General features: G+C 44.5%; 1 protein-coding gene across 1 annotated transcript in view; it reads right to left on the bottom strand.

Annotated features, from left to right (window-relative positions):
- The window catches only part of UCK2 (uridine-cytidine kinase 2), an 81,685-nt gene that overhangs the window by 37,988 nt on the left and 25,924 nt on the right, over window positions 1–17,773 (bottom strand). Inside the window, exon 3 of the mRNA XM_082264743.1 lies at window positions 3,208–3,367. Coding sequence (XP_082120869.1) covers window positions 3,208–3,367 — 160 coding nt within the window. The remainder of the gene's footprint in view (window positions 1–3,207; window positions 3,368–17,773) is intronic.

The raw sequence follows: 17,773 nt of genomic DNA, 5'->3' as shown, positions 1-17,773 counted from the left end.
GCATGGGTGAATGGTCCGCAGAGGGATCCCAATAGTGGGTGAGAGCAAAATATGGGAAGGAAGGGCACTCTGGGGTCCGCCTAACCCAGGGAGGGGGCCCACGTCCACCCTGAGAAACCACCAGAGGGGGGGGGGGGGGGGGGGGGGGAATTCACCATTCACTACACCTTGGGGCCAGGCGGGCACCGCACCATCTTGGAATGGGGGTGCTGAAGACCAGGGGTACGCTGTGACTCAGGTCGTGATCAGGGCATTTAACTCGCCAGCCCTCGTCCAATGGGGCTGTGTCGTGGCCAACCAGGCACACAAGGTCAGGTCATACTCGCTGGCCGGACTGAGAAGATCGTAAGGCTCTAGAATATCCAGTCCGTTGCCCAGTCTGTAGGTAGATTGTAGTTCTCAAAAATTCAATTAAAAATAAAAAAATGCCAGGACCAGAGATCCCAACAAGGAACTAGGTCCTTACTCATGACTAGGCAGAAGAAGAAAAAAAAAAAAAAAAAACTGAAGTCCTATAGCAGGAAGTGGGAGTATACCATCTGGGACTGCCCTATAGGCATAGTCAAATCCTTCTCCGCCTAGTGTCCAACTCCTGTAAAAGGGAAGCATAAACCCCATCGGTCAAGAAGATCTGGAGCTGTGGCATCAAGAAAGAGAAAATACTTATTTTACTCACTGAACTGCAGATCAATTTCTAACATTTGTATATATACGCAAATACCGTGAACCAAAAGTACATCTCACTCACCATTTTATTCTCTAGTGCCCCTGTGTAAAATATATAATATTTAATACAAGTTTGTGTTCGAAGTAGTTTTCTAGCCAAAAGATCTATTTAGGTTTTATTCATGTAGGAGATGAATGTCAGAGTTGGCCCGGATTGGAAGTGGTTAAGGTGCTTCCTGGATGTCAGCATGGCTGTGAACAGTCTCACACATGTGGAATTCCCTTACTCAGGAGTAGCAGAATGTGTTTGGAGATGTAATTCCAAGTATGCCCATGCTAGGTTTGAGAAATATCTTCGTAAATTTACAACGTTCAAAACAAAAAAAAAATAAATTAAGTTAAATATCTGCATTTTCCAATATTTATTCATTAGGGTACAGCGTTGCATGCCTGAGCAATTGTAAGGCAAAGTGTGAGAGTGAGGAAAGCTCCTCCATAACCATGCCATCACCTGATGGAAGTTGGCCACTAGATTCAGAGAGCCTAAGGCTGGCCATACACTATACAATTTTCTTGTTCAACTTTCCTTTAGATTTACCAAAACCATGTAATATAGGGTCAAACCTAAACACTTTCAATTTGTATGCAGTCAGGCAGGCCCTTGCACTACATAGTTTAAGGTAAATCTAAAGGAAATTGAATAAGAAAATTGTATAGTGTATGGCCAGCCTTAGAGGTGGACTGCCATTAAAGGATGTTACATGGAACTTATGTTCAAAAGAGGATCTGCTCTGCCAGAGTGTAGGCCTCTGTGCCCCCTTGCTGGTTTCTATAGGCCACTGCTATGGCATGGTCTGAAAAATCGTGAACAATATGCCCCTGAAGTTCCTAAGACATGCATCATTCTCTCCCCAAAACGAGCTGAATGAACTGAACTGCTGGAATGGGAAGAGGTTAGTAAGCCTAGGGCCAACAGTCCTCTGATCAACAAGGGCTGATTGGAGTGAAGCATAGCCATGACTGAACACAACACTCCTCTCGACTCTTGGCAAAACACACAAAACAAAAAAACCACCACACTTTTCCACAGACCTGATCAGGTAGCCCAAAAAAGCGAACCTCTTGGGCAGGTATTAAAAATTGACTTCTGCGTGGTCAAGATTCAGTCCAAGCCCTCCAAACGGCTGCATACTAATGTTAATTTCTTGCATAGCTTCTCTTCTGACACTAAGAACAGGAGATTGTCTAGATAAGGAATCACTGCAATCCCCTTCAGTCAGAGGTGCCAAAGTTTTGGCCATTACCTTTGTAAAGATCCAAAAGGTGCTGACGACAGACCAAAAGGGCCAACATCCTGATTTGTAACAGCACTCAATCAGTTCCTGGATCAGGGACTTCAAAGCCAGAGACCCGACTGGATTTTTTGGAATATCTGTCACAAATCTTTCCAGGTAGGATGCCACAAACTATGCTGGAACCTCGGGTCACCATCTTCCCCAAAAAAAAAAAAAAAAAAAGGCGTGGCCCAAGTACCGTTTCCGGAGTCGCCACTGCACCAGACCAGGACCAAAAATATGCACCAGCTGGGTACTTACTCATCCCCCTGCTTCATTGTGGCCAAAACTGGTGCAGCGCACCAAACCCAGAAGTCACACCACTTTTAGAAGTGAAGGGAACACCGCCAAAACTTGGCTGCGGACACTCCTCAGCCAAAAAAAATAAAAATGGCTCGACTTCTGGGAAGTACAGGCTCTTTCAAAAGGACAGAATAAGCTGGAACATCCTCCACACCTACTGAGAGAAAGCAGGGTGAAACCGAATTAAGAAAAAAAGTGAGAAACTTCTTCCAGGACAGCCCTGAGGAGCCTAGCCTCCCACAGTTGCAAAGTGTTGCTGTCAAGGGGGGAGGAAACCCAAAAAACTGGGGAACTGTGGGGAGAGGCCTCCTTTTAAGTGTTTCCTGTGACTGGTGGGAGGAGGAGCTACAATTTCTCAGGTGCTGTCCTGAGACATTTTGGTAAAGGTTGTTTGCACCTTTTCCCAGATATAGTCTGTTACCCAAACGTTAAAGGTGCACAAATGAAAAAACATACTGCGGGCCACCTATTACAGGGTGGACAAGGGTGGGGGATTGGTAAAGACAGGCGGCTTCATGGGCACCAACTATGGATAGCTTTTTCAAAGGGGCGGTAGAGATTGTGGCTTTTACAAACTAGGCCTTCAGAGGTAAATCAGCTCCTATCAGGATGCTGAGAAGATTGCGCCATTAATTATTTGTAAAAACACACACTGATGCCAGCACTAGACAAGGTTTAGCTTGTCAACATCCGCGTAAATGACTTACTGGATAGCTGCCGAAATAAAAATAAGCTATGTACAGTGCACGTTGTAGCACCCTAGTTCTTAGAAAGGAAAGCCCACGCAAGTTATACTTAGGTCTTTATAAATGACAATTTAAACCACTCATGCAAAAAAAAAAAAAAAAAAAATTGCTATGGAATGGAAACGCAACTAGTTTAGCAATACTAAAGGGCACCTTACCTGGGTGATCAAAGTTAAACTGGCCTTTCAGTGCCTTGCTTTTCTGCTCCGGAGTCAGTATCCGATAAAAACTGTCCTGACTCAACATGACAACCTGCTTCTGATGATGGTCCACCTCATTTTGTCCCAGAAGCTGTACAATCTTCGAGCAAACAGACGACTGGGAAGGGGGGGAAAAAAAGGAGAAGATTTTAGTTGCAGTGATGAAAATACAGTTCTGCCTAGAATTGCCGAGAAAGTGCCAACACAGAACAGTGCAGTATTTGAATAGATTGGTAGATCTTTAAAATGTTAAAATTTAAAGCCAAGAAATGGAACACATTTCAGCCTAATATACCTTAGATGTAGTGGCTACATTAGTTTTCAATTTTTTTTGTTAACCTGGTGATCCTGCCAGCATGCCCACCATACTGTATGTAGGAGAATTTAGGATTCTAGGGCAGGATGAGAGAACACCCTCTTCTCTACGGTCAACAGTTTGCTGTAAGAATGTAACTGATAAAATTGCAATGTAGCATCCCGGATAGTAGACCCTTGATAACCACTGGGCTATCACCCCAGCCCCATCCCCCCCCCCCCCATTGACCGTCCACGCAGGTATCCCTAAAATTACCTACTCCTGACTAAGCAGCACTCATATGGTGACTGCCTCCTGACACAGTTCACCGCTGGGGGTGTCGGGCCACGGGAAGCACCACTGACGCATACGTTCGGCTCTTCTCCTAGGTACCCCATAATCAAGCGGATGCCTTCAAAGTTACTGACTATATGGTATTCCCCCAGACCTAAAATCGTAGTACAGATATTTGTGCCTCTATAAGTTGATTATGGGTACAGTTAGACAGTCCTCTGCAGTTCTATATGTTCCATTGTGTCCAACTGTACGATGATGCTCTAGTCTGTACATCCCACGGTTCTTGTTCTTTTTATGTTTTGTAACATCTGACATGTTTTATATGTACTTTGTTTCTTTTCAATAAAATGTTTTGACAAAAAAATAAATAAAAATTGCAACGTAGCAGAACGGGATACAATGGGGAAAAAAGATTTGATTCCCTGCAGATTTTGTAAGGTTGCCCACTTGCAATGAAATGAAGGGTCCAATTTTTATCATAGGTGTATTTTAAATGGAGACAGAATATCAAGCAAAAATCCAGAAAAAAGTAAATCACATGATACAAACTTTATTTACTCCCTAACTGCAACTCAATTTATAAGTAGGGATGCACCGAAATGAAAATTCTGGGCCGAAACCGAAAATGCAGGATGCCCTTGGCCGAAAACTGAAACCGAAAATGACTTTTTCCCCCAAATAATTTTAAATTAGATAGAACAGGGCATACACAAAAAACAGGCAGCGACGTACACCTGTCGCTGCCACCCTGTCACAGTATATGTACTGTGATGGGTTGGCAAGAGGTTAATTTAATTACCAAAGGTATTTGTATTATGCAGCATGAGGGGGTTAATGTATTGCCACTTATGGTCACTGATGCATTAGTGACCGACCAGTGGCAGTTAATTAACCCCTTTGTGCTGCATTAGTGCAACCAGTATCAGTGTTAATTAACACTGGCTGCACTGATACTGGTTACACTAATGCAGTACAAAAGGGGTTAATTTTTTTTTTTTTTTTTTAATGCAAGATTTTTTTTTATGTTCCTATAGAACACAGAATTGCATAAAATTAAAGCGGAGTTCCACCCTGGATTTTTTTTTTTTTTTTTTTTTTTTTTTAATACCCCCGGGACAGTCAGGGCTAGTGCATTCCACAATGGCTAGCCTCTGATCTGTCCCGGGTTGCACTTACCTGCAAGACGAAATACTTACCTTGCAAACGTCTTGTCCAGCGCTGCCATCTCAGATGTGGGCAGCTTGAAGCCAGCGCGTCCTCTTCGGCGTCTTCTTCCGCCTTCTGTGGTCCCACGATGCTCTGCGCCGGCCCCGACGTCACTTCCGGGTCGCGCGCGTCACCCCTCCACAGCTTCTGGGCATGCCCAGAAGCTGTTTAGAAGGGGATGACGCGCGCGACCCGGAACTGACGTCGGGGCCGGTGCAGGCGCAATGATTCCTGGGAGCTATGACGTCCAGCTCCCAGGAATCATTGCAGAGCCAGGAAGTGACGACGGGCCGCGGCCGAGGAAGGAGGAAGAAGGAAGTAAGGTAAGTATATTTTCTTCGCTACGAGGTAAGTAAAAAAAAAAAAAAAAATATGCGATTATCCATTTCTTTTTCAGGTGACCCGGAGCGAGAAGATGGAGGTAAGTATAAAAATAGGGTGGAACTCCACTTTAAATGAAACATTATGTATACATACAAAGTCAAAAAGTAAATTTGCTGCTTCAGGGTAACCTTCAAATAAAGTACATGTCTTAAAAACTGACATTATTTCAAACATTAGAATAAACTTAAATTACAAACAGCAAAGTAATTGAACTGTGTTTGGAATAATTTGGTGTTTGTTACTGCCATTTCTGCACTGCTTCTTTTCAGTTCAAAGACAGGGAGCTTTTGGCAGATACTGGTCAAGATAGCCCAAGAGTTTTAACAACTTAGTTTCACTGGTTGTCATGTGGACGCTTTGCTAGAGAAAAAAAAAAAAAAAAAAAGGATGGCTCAGATTTCATTCATGAGGCTTGGAATGTGTACGTAGCTGCTTGCTGTTCTGCATATTTCCCGCCCACATCTCCCTCTCTGTCCTGCACAGACATACGCCGAGATAGGAGAGTGGGCGGCCCCGGGCAGACAGAAAAACTGGGGTGGGAGGGGGAGGAGGATGAGCTGTGTGTGTGTCTTTCTCCTCTCCTGTCTGTGTCTGGGAGGGGTGAGTACTGCTCGCTGCTGTGTGATAGACGAGGTGTCACAGATGCTGCGCTCTGCTGCAGCCACGGCACCTAATTGAACAGACTGATTCTCCTATCCTACGGACGGGAGAATCAGGGACTTTTCAAACCTGCGCTGCGGCCATTAATTTCGGCATTTTAACCCATTTTCGGCCGAAATGGGATAGGCCCATTTTCGGCCGAAAATTTCGGTGCATCCCTATTTATAAGTATTTGATCCCCAAGAAAAACATGACAGAAGACGGTAGTTGGTTACCAGGTTTGCATAAATCTCAGGAGGGATTTTGGTCCACTTTTACAGATCTTCTCTAAACCCTTAAGTTTTCTTGGCTGTCACTTGGCAACTCAACGTTTCAGCTCCCTCCATAACATTTTCTATAGGATTAAGGTCTGGAGACTGACTAGGCCACTCTATGATCTTAATGTGCTTCTTGAGCCACTCCTTTGTTGCCTTGGCAGTATGTTTCAGGTCATTGTCATGCTGAAAAACCCATATTCAGTGTTCTGGCTTAGGGAAGAAGGTTCTCATCCAAGATTTTACAATACATGGCCCCTCAATTGAGCAAAGTCGGTCTGTATCTTTAGCAGAGAAACAGCCCCAAATCAACACGTTTCCACCTCTGTGCTTGACTGTAGGAATGGTGGTCTTAGGGTCATAGTTAGCATTTTTCTTCCTCCAAACATGGCAAGTCCCCCTCCTCGAGAAGGCACATGTACAGTCATGCCAATGAACATCTAAATGAGTCAGAGGATTGGGAGAAAGTGCTGTGGTCAGAGGAGTCCCAAAGTGAGCTCTTTGACATTAACTGGACACATCATGTTTGGAGGAAGAAAAATGCCAACTATGACCCCAAGAACATCATCCCTACAGTCAAGCACAGTAGTGGAAACATGATGCTTTGGGGCAGTTTCTCTGCCAAAAGTGATAAAAGGTGCTGCACAGATCTTCTTGTAATAATAAATTTATATATATATATATATATATACACACATATATATATATACACACATATATATATATATATACACACATATATATATACACACATACACACACACACACACACACACACACACACATACATATACACACACACACTTGAAAAAGTATTCACCCCCCTTGACGTTTTACCTATTTTGTTACATTACAGCCTTAAGTTCAATGTTTTGTTAATCTGAATTTTATGCGATGGTTCACACCACAATAGTCTAGTTGAAGTGAAATGAGAAATATATACATAAAACTATTTTTTAGAGATAGAAAACAGAAAAATTGGCATGTGCATATGTATTCACCCCCTTTGTTATGAAGCCCATAAAAAGCTCTGGTGCAAACAATTACCTTCAGAAGTCACATAATTAGTGAAATGATGTCCACCTGTGTGCAATCCAAGTGTCACATGATCTGTCATTACAAACACACACACTTATTTGAAAGGCCCCAGGAGCTGCAACACCTAAAGCAAGAGGCACCACTAACCAAACACTGCCAAAATCCAAATCTATGATGAACCCCAGGAGCACCATCAAATCTATCATAACCAAATGTAAAGAACATGGATCAACAGCAAACCTGCCAAGAGACAGCCACCCACCAAAACTCACGGAATGGGCAAGGAGAGCATTAATCACAGAGGCAGCACAGAGTAAGCCTGGAGAAGCTGCAGAGTTCCACAGCAGAGACTGGAGTATCTGTACATAGGACGACAATAAGCCGTATGCTCCATAAAGTTGGGCTTTATGGCAGAGTGGCCAGAAGAAAGCCATTACTTTTAGCAAAACACAAAATGGCACCTTTTGAGTTTGTGAAAAGGCATGTGGGAGACTCCCAAAATGTATACAAGGTGGTGCTCTGGTCTGAGGAGACTAAAATTTAACTTTTCGGCCATCAAAGAAAGCGCTATGTGTGGCGCAAACCCAACACATCACCCAAAGAACACCATGTGAAACAAGGTGGTGGCACCATCATGCTGTGGGGATGTTTTTCAGCAGCTGGGACTGGGAAACTGGTCAGAGCTGAAAGAAAGATGGTGCTAAATACAAGGATATTCTTGAGCAAAACCTGTACCACTGTGCATGATTTGAGGCTAGGATGGAGGTCCACCTTCCAGAAGGACAATGACCCCAAACGCACTGCTAAAGCAACACTTGAGTGGTTGAAAGGGAAACATGTAAATGTGTTGGAATGGCCTAGTTAAAGTCCAGAACTCAATCAAACAATAAATCTGTTAGACTTAAAGACTGCTGTTCACAAGCGCAAACCATCCAACTTGAAGAAGCTGGAGCAGTTTTGCAAGGAGGAATGGGCAAAAATCTAAGCGGTAAGATGTGGCAAGAGACTTATACAAAGACTTGGAGCTGTGATTGCCGCAAAAGGTGGCTCTACAAAGTATTGACTAGGGTGGTGAATAGTTAAGCACATTGACTTATTTTTTTCCTATTTGTTTGCTTCACAAAAGGAAAAAAACAAAACAAGTTGTGGGCAAGTTCTGTAAATTAAATGATGCAAATCCTAAAACAATCCCATGTTAATTCCAGGTTGTGAGGCAACAAAATAAAAATGCCGGGGGGGGGGGGGGGATACTTTTGCAAGGCACTGTGTATATATGGATAGGATATAGATGATACGCAAACCACAGCAAAATCATGTGCGCAAAAAGCACTGCAGAAACGGATTAAAAGCAAAATGCATAGCTGTGAACCGAGCCTTATGCTGGCCATACATGTATCGATTTTCGGAGAATATTCATATAAAAGTCTTTGTACATTTGCTGAAAGAAAGACTGTAGTTTGAAAATTTCACTTGCTTCTAACATGGTTTTAAAATGAATTTAATTTCTGAACGGAAATCACATACACTGTGCAAAAATTCCTTTGAACCATGAAATTTTCTATTCTGCTCCTTCGAATTTCCAGTCAATGTGGTTGAAAATGAACATCGATTTGACCAGACAGATGATTCGAAAAATCAAACGTTAAAATGACTTTTTTTTGAAGGAAGACCGTTTTTGTATGGCCAGCAATAGTGATGGCATGCGCATGTAGCTTTTATCAAGCCATCTGCCTATGACAAGGGAGTCGGTCATACCTAATAGACTGTTTTTTGCTGATTTTCAGACAGAACTGTAATATTTCTCCTTCAAACAAAAAATGTGAACCGAGTCCATTTACCAGATTCAACCTTTAATAGTATATACAGTATATCTCTTCTGTCTGGTATTCGCAGAGTGGATTAGAGATTTTGCTCCCTAACCATATAGTTGGGTTATTTATATTTACCACTGTGATATAGAGATATCTATCTATATGGGATAGACTGATACCGATACTTTGGTCACATCAGTAATCGGCCGATATTTTGTACTTTAAGTTTTGCAAAATAAAGACAATTTGACACAAATCTGGTACTGAACATGTTAATTTTTGTTTAATGCTTAATGGCTGGCTTGCTGGCTGGAACCCTGTGGTGGGTGGCTGGTACAGGGCCTGTGGGTGTGGGTGGCTGGCTGATACACTCCCGCGAGACTAGTCCTGACTCCAGACGAGGCTGTCCAAGGCGAGGGAGGAAGCCTAAAGGCAGAATGACGTCACAAAAATATCAGCAATATCGGCCAGTTCCGGGGCCATATTTGCCTTCCCCCCCCCCTCTCTTTACAGATGCATACCTCCCAACTTTCTGAGATGGGAATGAGGGACATCTCATTTCAAAGGTATGTAGGGATAGGACAACCCCCCCCCCCCCCCACACCCCCCTGAAAGGAGAGTTGTAAAAAGGATTGTTTAAACCCACAGGTGCTTTTTATTTTACCACTACTATTCGGAAAATAGGGTTTCAATCCATCCGGATTTGACGGACCGAATGTCCGCGGACATGTCTCCACTGACATCCGATGCCCGATAGAGATGCGTGGGGCATCCGTTCAGATCCGCCTGAAAAACTGACAGGCAGAACTGAACGGTCCGCAAGTGTGAAAGGCCCAATTGATCAAACGATTATGAAATTATTAGTTAGTTGCAGCCCTAGTGGAGTGGAAAGATCATTGCAGTCTTCAGCCTTGGGCGTTTAGAGCCCTGATGGTTGCAGATTGCAACCATCAGATGCAGAGTAGCACAGGTCCCTTTTAACCACTTGCCGACTGCCAGCAGTACATATATTGCAGCAGGTCGGCTCTGTCCAGCGAAACGACACAACTGTACGTCAAAGGGAATGATTGGGATGGGGGGGCGCCCAGTGGCCACAGGGGAAGCCGGTCTGGTAGCTGCGATTGCTGCCGGGCACCAACGATCGCTCCCCGTGGAGACAGAATGGCAGACTGTCATTGTAAACACGGTGGAACGCTGTCCTGTCAGCAATTAACCTAGGGCTCCTGTGTTCCTCCTATTTAGGAACACAGGTCCCTGTGTTCATTCCAGAAATACATCCCCCAGTTAGAAAGCACCCCCTAGGGAGACATTTAACTCTTTGTTCGCCCCAGGTGTTACCCTTCTCTACCGGTGTCCTTAGTACAGTAATGGTGCATATTTTTAGCACTGATCACTGTAGTAATGCCACTGGTCCCCCAAAAGTGCCAGTTAGGTGTCAGATTTGTCCACCGCAATGTCGCAGTTCTGCAAATAAAAACCCACACAATTTTATTTGGGTACAGAGTCGCTAAACCACGCAATGGTCAGTTAAAGTAAAGCAGTGCCAAATTAAGGGGGAAAAAACCTTCCCGTCCAGAAGTGGTTAAAGACGGAAGCAATGACAGAAGACTAAGAGGAAAGGGAGAGAGAGACTGCCATGGCCTGGCCTCTTCAAATGTCACAGGAAGATCAGGGTGATTCTATAGGGGGAAGGTGCAGGACCATGCTCAGAGCTTCCAAGGTGAATTCAACCAGAAAGCCTTGTCCAAAAAGCGTGTTTCTGTGCGTTTAGGAAATGTGAGGTGTGAATTCATCCTTAGTGGAAGGTCCACTTTAAAATGTTCATTGCCTGGGCACAGTATACTTTAACACGGAGGTGTCACAATTCCATTGCGGGCCACATTAGCATTATGGTTGTCCTTAAAGAGGTTGTACACCGAGAAAAATTTTTTCTCTCTTCTTTACATCCTGAAAGAGAAACCCATAATGAGCTAGTATGCATCGCATACTAGCTCATTATGAAATACTTACCTTAGAACGAGTCCCCGCCGTGCCGTCCGCTTACCTGTATGACGGGCGACATGTATAGTCGCCCGTCTTCCGGGATCGCGGCATCCGGCCATCTAATTGGCCGGAGCCGCGGTGACGTCACTCCCGCGCACGGGAGCCGACGGTCACGGCACGGGGCTCTGAAGGAACGGCACGATCTGCCGTTCCTTCAGAGCGCATGCGCCAGTGACGTCACTGGCTGCATTAAAGGTAAATATCTCCTAAACGGTGCATGTTTAGGAGATATTTACAGTACCTATAGGTAAGCATATATTAAGGCTTACCTATAGGTACAACTTCCTGAGGAGGGTTTACTTCCTCTTTAAGGGGTGGTTGTATCTGGAAGAATATGCAGGGCTTTTTTCCCCCCTCTCAGAGAACCGGTACAGAAACAACCACATCCCCCACCAAAAGTGCAGGGGTGTGCTATGCATAGTAAGGCAGAAATTCGCTCTTTCACAGGCTGTTCACTCATCACTTCCACCCCTCCACCTGGGTGCAAATGTCCCATGAAATGGACTGGAGAGCCAGATTTGCCTGCAGGCCTTTTGTTTGACACATGTGCTTTAAACATAAAACATCTCAGAACTAGCAAGTTCACTTTTTAGTTAAGTATTGCAACATCTTAGAGTTTCCAGAGCTCATTTTCTGAGATGCTTTCAATTCCTCCTCATTCAGTGACGTTCTCTGATTTTATTTCAGTTGCAAGTTCTCACAAGCCAAACACTAAAGCAGCAGAGTTTAAGAAAGTGCTGTTAAGAACACTTGTCCGGTCATGTTTTTACATTTATATGTTAAACCTTTATAAGCAATAAGTCATTAAACCCCCTAAACTGAACTCAAGGTATGATCTTTATTGCAGACTTGCATTGTTCCATTCCATTTAAATACCCAAAGGTCCACTGGAGAAACAAATCACTGTACTAGGCAACACTACTGATCCTGTGGTCAGAGTGCATAGGAAAAGCTACTCCGCACAGACCAGGAAGATCATGGCCATCGTAAGCTCAGTAGGCATGGATACCAAGCTGTACTGTCACATACAGTAAGTGTGGACTTTGTCTACATGGGGGTATGCTCGATTATACTGTCTGCATGGGGGTATGCTCGATTATACTGTCTACATGGGGGTATGCTCGATTATACTGTTCCCAACATGGAGATTGAGCTCTCAATACCTTAAGGTCTAGCAGTAAATCAGAATCACTAAATAAGCTGGGCTTCCTTTAGGTTAAAGTGTAAAACCTAGAATTATCTAAAGCCAAATTTTTTTTTCCCAATGACCTAAAACAAGTGCATAAAAGCAAACTTTTAGCCAAGGAAAAAAGTCTGCATTTTATTACATTTCAGGAAAAGTCACGTCTGGCAAAAAAATAAGAAAAAAAAAAAAAAAAAAAAAAAAAAAAAAGAGGAAAGCCAAAATTCTACAGTTGTAACTAGGGAAGATGAATGAATACAAACAAAACATATGAATAGAGAAAACAAAATACAAATAGGGCTCCTTTGATGAGATTTCCTGTTGTGGACATGGTCTGTGGGTCTTGGAAACAGAATAAATAGGACTACCTAGAATAAATTTGAAATTTTGAGTAATATATGAAGTATTCATTGTGTACCATAATTGCATGTACTGTTGGGAGTACAATTTGCACTTTCGGGTATTCTAAAAAGGTCAGACATCTGCAGTATTCCATATTCGCAAAGCAAAGAGTGGGCATTTATGAACACGCAAAAAAGTTTCCCATCTGTGTACAGTGTTTTATATGGCCCCATTTACACTTGCGCATGGGGCCACGATTGGATGATAGAAATAAACAGAGCTTCCAGAGTGGTGCCAGCAGCAGGAAAGACGAGATTTTCAAGTCAGTGTGAAGCAATACATTGAGCTTAATAGTATAGGGCTGCTTTCACACTGATGTACTGTGGGTGCAGTGTATCTGCAGCTTTCCTGCACTTAGCTATAGATAATATCCAGCAGGTTTGGTGCTTCTGAATGCAGGAGTTTTGGTGCGCCACACCTGCAGGATACAATAGTCTATGGCAAAGCCCAGATAACTCCGGAAGAATACAGATGCACTACACTCGCAGTACTGGTAAACCACAGGACATCAGTGTAAAAGCAGCCTTATGGGGGGGGGGGGGGGGGTTCAGAACAGTAAGGATTAATTTAAATTTGTAGTCTGGGAGGTAGTATAAAAACCATAGTTAAGGCTTGCTTTCACCACCCCTGCCCCAACCACACCCACTTTAGCTGCAGTGACCAGGGGTTGTACACGTTGCAGCAAGAATTCTATGCCCTGCTATGGTTGGTGGGTGAAGCACCTGACAAGAATGACCAATTCAAGTTGAAGCTGCTCTGCAAATGCCCTGCAAATGCCCTGCAACCTTGTGCAGTACTGCAAACAAGAGGTTAGAGCAGACAGCGTTGTGTTCTCTCATCGGCTTTAACCCCTTGGATCCCACAGAAGCATGCAGTTGCGAGGCACTTGCAGAGTGGCTCAATTTACTTGAATGCTTTGCGATTGGCAGGCAGTAGCACCCACCAAAAGTAACAGGTGTTTTTTTAATTCCTGCTGCGTCGTGTGTACACCCTCGGCAGCTAATGGGGTAGGGATTGGGAGGGCGATAAATCTGAATCAACCACAGGGTTGAATAAACCGCACTGCTGTTCCTCTGAAAAGGAATTCGAGTGTGTTAGACAGGTGGTGAGGAAGGGATTTAAAATCATGATTGCTCTGCAATGCACGCAATTGTGAAGCGGTAGTACGGCAATTAGAGGTTTAAATCAGGATTGAGGAAGTTACACTGTGCCTGGTGACTTCTCCCATGTTGTTCAGGTAGATCTAGTTCACCTCCAAGGTTGCCTACTCCCTGCTGTAAAGCATTGCAGGGGCCTGAGACTGCATCTGCGATTTGATGATCATGGGTGCAGACTGTCCATGCAGCTGCCTGTCCATTCCTCATACGGGCAGACAGTTACTGAATGACAGGAAGCATCAATGAACTACTTGGAGCACCCATGTAGTTCACTGAGAACTACAAACTGTCAGCTGCAATGGCTGACGATAGGTGTAGCTCTCCCATTCACAGAACTCTGAACGAACGAATGACTCAGCAATGTCGGTGGAACCCTGTACAGACACCTTTTTAAAATGGTGACAGTGGGTGAGGAGGAAAAGATCCTTGTTCCACTGTCACAAGGAGGACTCAGGGGTTGAGAACCATTTGTGTAATACGTTACTAAACCCGTCCTCAGGACCCACTAACAGGCCAGGTTTGCAAGATAAAATACACCACAGGTGATGCCATTTGCTGCTCAGCGATTGCAGTATTATAACCACTTCAGCCTCTGAAGATTTTACCCCTTTAATGACCAGGCCATTTTTTGCGATTCGGCACTGCATTGCTTTAACAATTGCGATGTTGTACCCAAATACAATTGATGTCCCCCCCCCCCCACAAATAGAGCTTTCTTTTGGTGGCATTTGATCACCTCTGCGGCTGTTTTTTTGGAAAAAAAAAAAATACACATACATACATACATACATACATACATACATAAAAAAAAGCATATATTAATGGGTTTGCGCAAAAGTTATAGCATTTACAAACTAGGGGATAGATTTCTGGACTTTTTTTTGTTTTTATTAGTAATGGTGGCAATCAGCGTTTAGCGGGACTGCGAAATTGTGGAGGACAAATCTGACACTAAGTGACACCAATACAGTGATGAGTGCAAAATATGCACTGTTGCTGTATAAATGACACTGGCAGGGAAGTGGTTAATACTGGGGGTGATCAAAGGGTTAAGTGTGCGCCTAAATTGTGCTTACTGTGGGGGTGGAGGCTCTGCAACAGGCACGCAGATCGATGTTTAAACTTAGCTGAGACACATGATCTCATTGTGCCGGTGACAGGGGAGCCACCTGCCTTGTTTACATAGGCAGGTGGCTCTCCTGTCAGTTTCCCTGAAGATCAGGAGAGACCGGCGGCGATTGCGCCCGCTCCTCCCAGGGTCTGGATACCGCGGTGCCCACATGCACATTATCACGTAGATCTTGCAGTGCATGTATATATATATATATATATATATATATATATATATATATATATGAGTTTCTGGACTCCTGACAGACCCTTGCATCTTTCATCCAGTACTGCACTGATGTTTCTGGATTTGGAGTCATGGGGAAAGCAAAAAGAATTGTCAAAAGGATCTGCGGAAAAAGGTAGATGAACTGTATGAAAACAGGAAAGGGATATAAAAAGATATCCAAGGAATTGAGAATGCCAATCAGTGTTCAAACTCTAAGAAGTGGTTCTGTTGAAACCAAACCACGGTCAGGTAGACCAACTAAAATGTCAGCCACAACTGCCAGGAAAAATTGTTCAGGATGCAAAGAAAAACCCATAAATAACTTCAGGTGAAATACAGGACTCTCTGGAAACATGTGTGGTGGCTGTGTCAAGACGCACAATAAGGAGGCTCTAATCCAATCTCACGCTCTTTGTACTCCAATGAGCTCGGAGCAGGTCATTCCCCTGAATCAACTCACAGAAGCTGCGGGGCAGGGAAATCACCGAGCCTAGGGGAGTACAAAAGAGCTCAAGTTCAGGTTAAAGATTAGTTTGCAGGATGATCAAGTTTCATCTCGGTTCTCCAACGATCTTCAAAAACTGAAGACAAAGAATAAAGCAACCATAGTCAATTTAACTACCTTTGTGAACAATATCAATTGCTGAAAGTGCAATTTCAAACCTTTTGACCCAGGAAATGCACGGCAGGCGCGCGATCGCGGGCGCGCCGCCGTCCACTGCCGGTGTCGGCGTGTCCCCGGGACACCCCCCGTCACCGGCAGGGGGGAAACAGCCAATAGGCATGGCTGTTTCCCACGTGATCGGCTGTGTTCCAATGACACAGCCGATCACAATGGAGGCGCCCGGGAGATGAGCGCGCATGCGCGATCGGGAGCGCGGTCATGTCGGTGGCACTGTGTTCCGTAGGAACACAGCTGTCACCGGCAGTAGTAAACAGTCACTGACAGTGACTATTTACTATGTGATCGGCTGTGAATCCATTCACAGCCGATTACAAAATGTAAACAAAGAGCAGTAACTGACTGTTACTAGCTTTTCTCCCCTCATACAGTTTCCAGTATGAGGGGAGCAGAGCTAGAAACAGTGAGTTACTGCTCTGTACACATGTAAAAAGTAAAAATCACACTAATAAAAAGGTCCCCACAGTCCTCAGCCCCCCCCCCCCCCCAATTGCACCTGTCACCCAACAGTCACCTCATCAGTGCCCAGAAATTGACACCCATAACGTTCACATGTGAGCGCAGCGATCGCGGGCAGAATCACCACGATTCTGCCCGCGATCCGGAAATCATTGCAAATTGCGGGACGCCTGTGCGTTGCCCGTTTTTTGCAATAGCACCCCAAACGCTGTGCGATGTTGCCGCCATTTCCGCCTGCCGAATCGCGGTAACATCGCACAAACATTGCATGACGCCCAAAAAAGGTACAAGAGTTTCTTTGAGGCGTCATGCGTTGTTTGCGCGATGTTACCTCGATTCGGCAGGCAGAAATCGCAGCAACATCGCACAGCGTTTGGGGTGCTACTGCAAAAAACGGGCAACGCACAGGCGTCCCGCAATTTGCAATGATTTCTGGATCACGGGCAGAATCGCAGTGATTCTGCCCGCGATCGCTACGCTCACATGTGAACGTAGCCTAAAGTTCACCGGTCACCAGAGACTGCCATCAGTACCGCCGTGCACCATCGCCCGTCACCCCATCAGTCATCGTCACTTGACACCCCATCAGTCATCGTCACCCGTCACCCCATCAGTCATCGTCACCCGTCACCCCATCAGTCATCGTCACCCGTCACCCCATCAGTCATCGTCGCCTGTTTGCCATATACATGCAATCACTTACTGACCGCCTAACGACTATATGCGTCGGCCATTTAAAGCTAAATACTGGGGTTATGGCAGCAGATAGCCCCCATAACCCCGGTATTTTTTGAAACGGCGGGCGGTCGGCTTTCAGATAAGGGTGGTCCAAGTGGTGGATTCGCTACGGAATTACCCTTACGGTGCAGGGGAAGAGGTGCCCCCCCCTCCTGCCGCGTCCCAGACGTTTTCCCAGCTTACCGGACCCACCGGCAGCGGGGAAAACTATCCGATCCCGGATCCTCAGAGACAGGAAGTCGAGTGAGGGCAAGATGGCCCTCACTCAACTCTATGGTCTTGGAGGACCGGAGCTACGTCAAAAGACGTTGCCTAGCAACCAGTTTAAAGGGTTTTTCTTTTTTTCCTCTTTCAACTATTTTTTTTTTTTTTTTTCTTTAGTGTAGTTGTGAGGTCTTTTTGACCCCAGATCTCACAATAAAGAGGACCTGTCATGCCCATTTCTATTACAAGGGATGTTTACATTCCTTGTAATAGGAATAAAAATGATCAAAACATTTTTTTTTTTTTTAACTGTGCAAAAATAAAAAAAATAAAATAAATAGGGAAAAAAAAAAAAAATTAAAGCGCCCTGTC

Source organism: Pelophylax lessonae (assembly GCF_965119305.1).
Source record: "Pelophylax lessonae genome assembly, chromosome: 8".
Lineage (NCBI taxonomy): Eukaryota > Metazoa > Chordata > Amphibia > Anura > Ranidae > Pelophylax > Pelophylax lessonae.
Note: the sequence above shows the minus strand (reverse complement) of the source record. Positions and strands in the feature narration are given on the sequence as shown.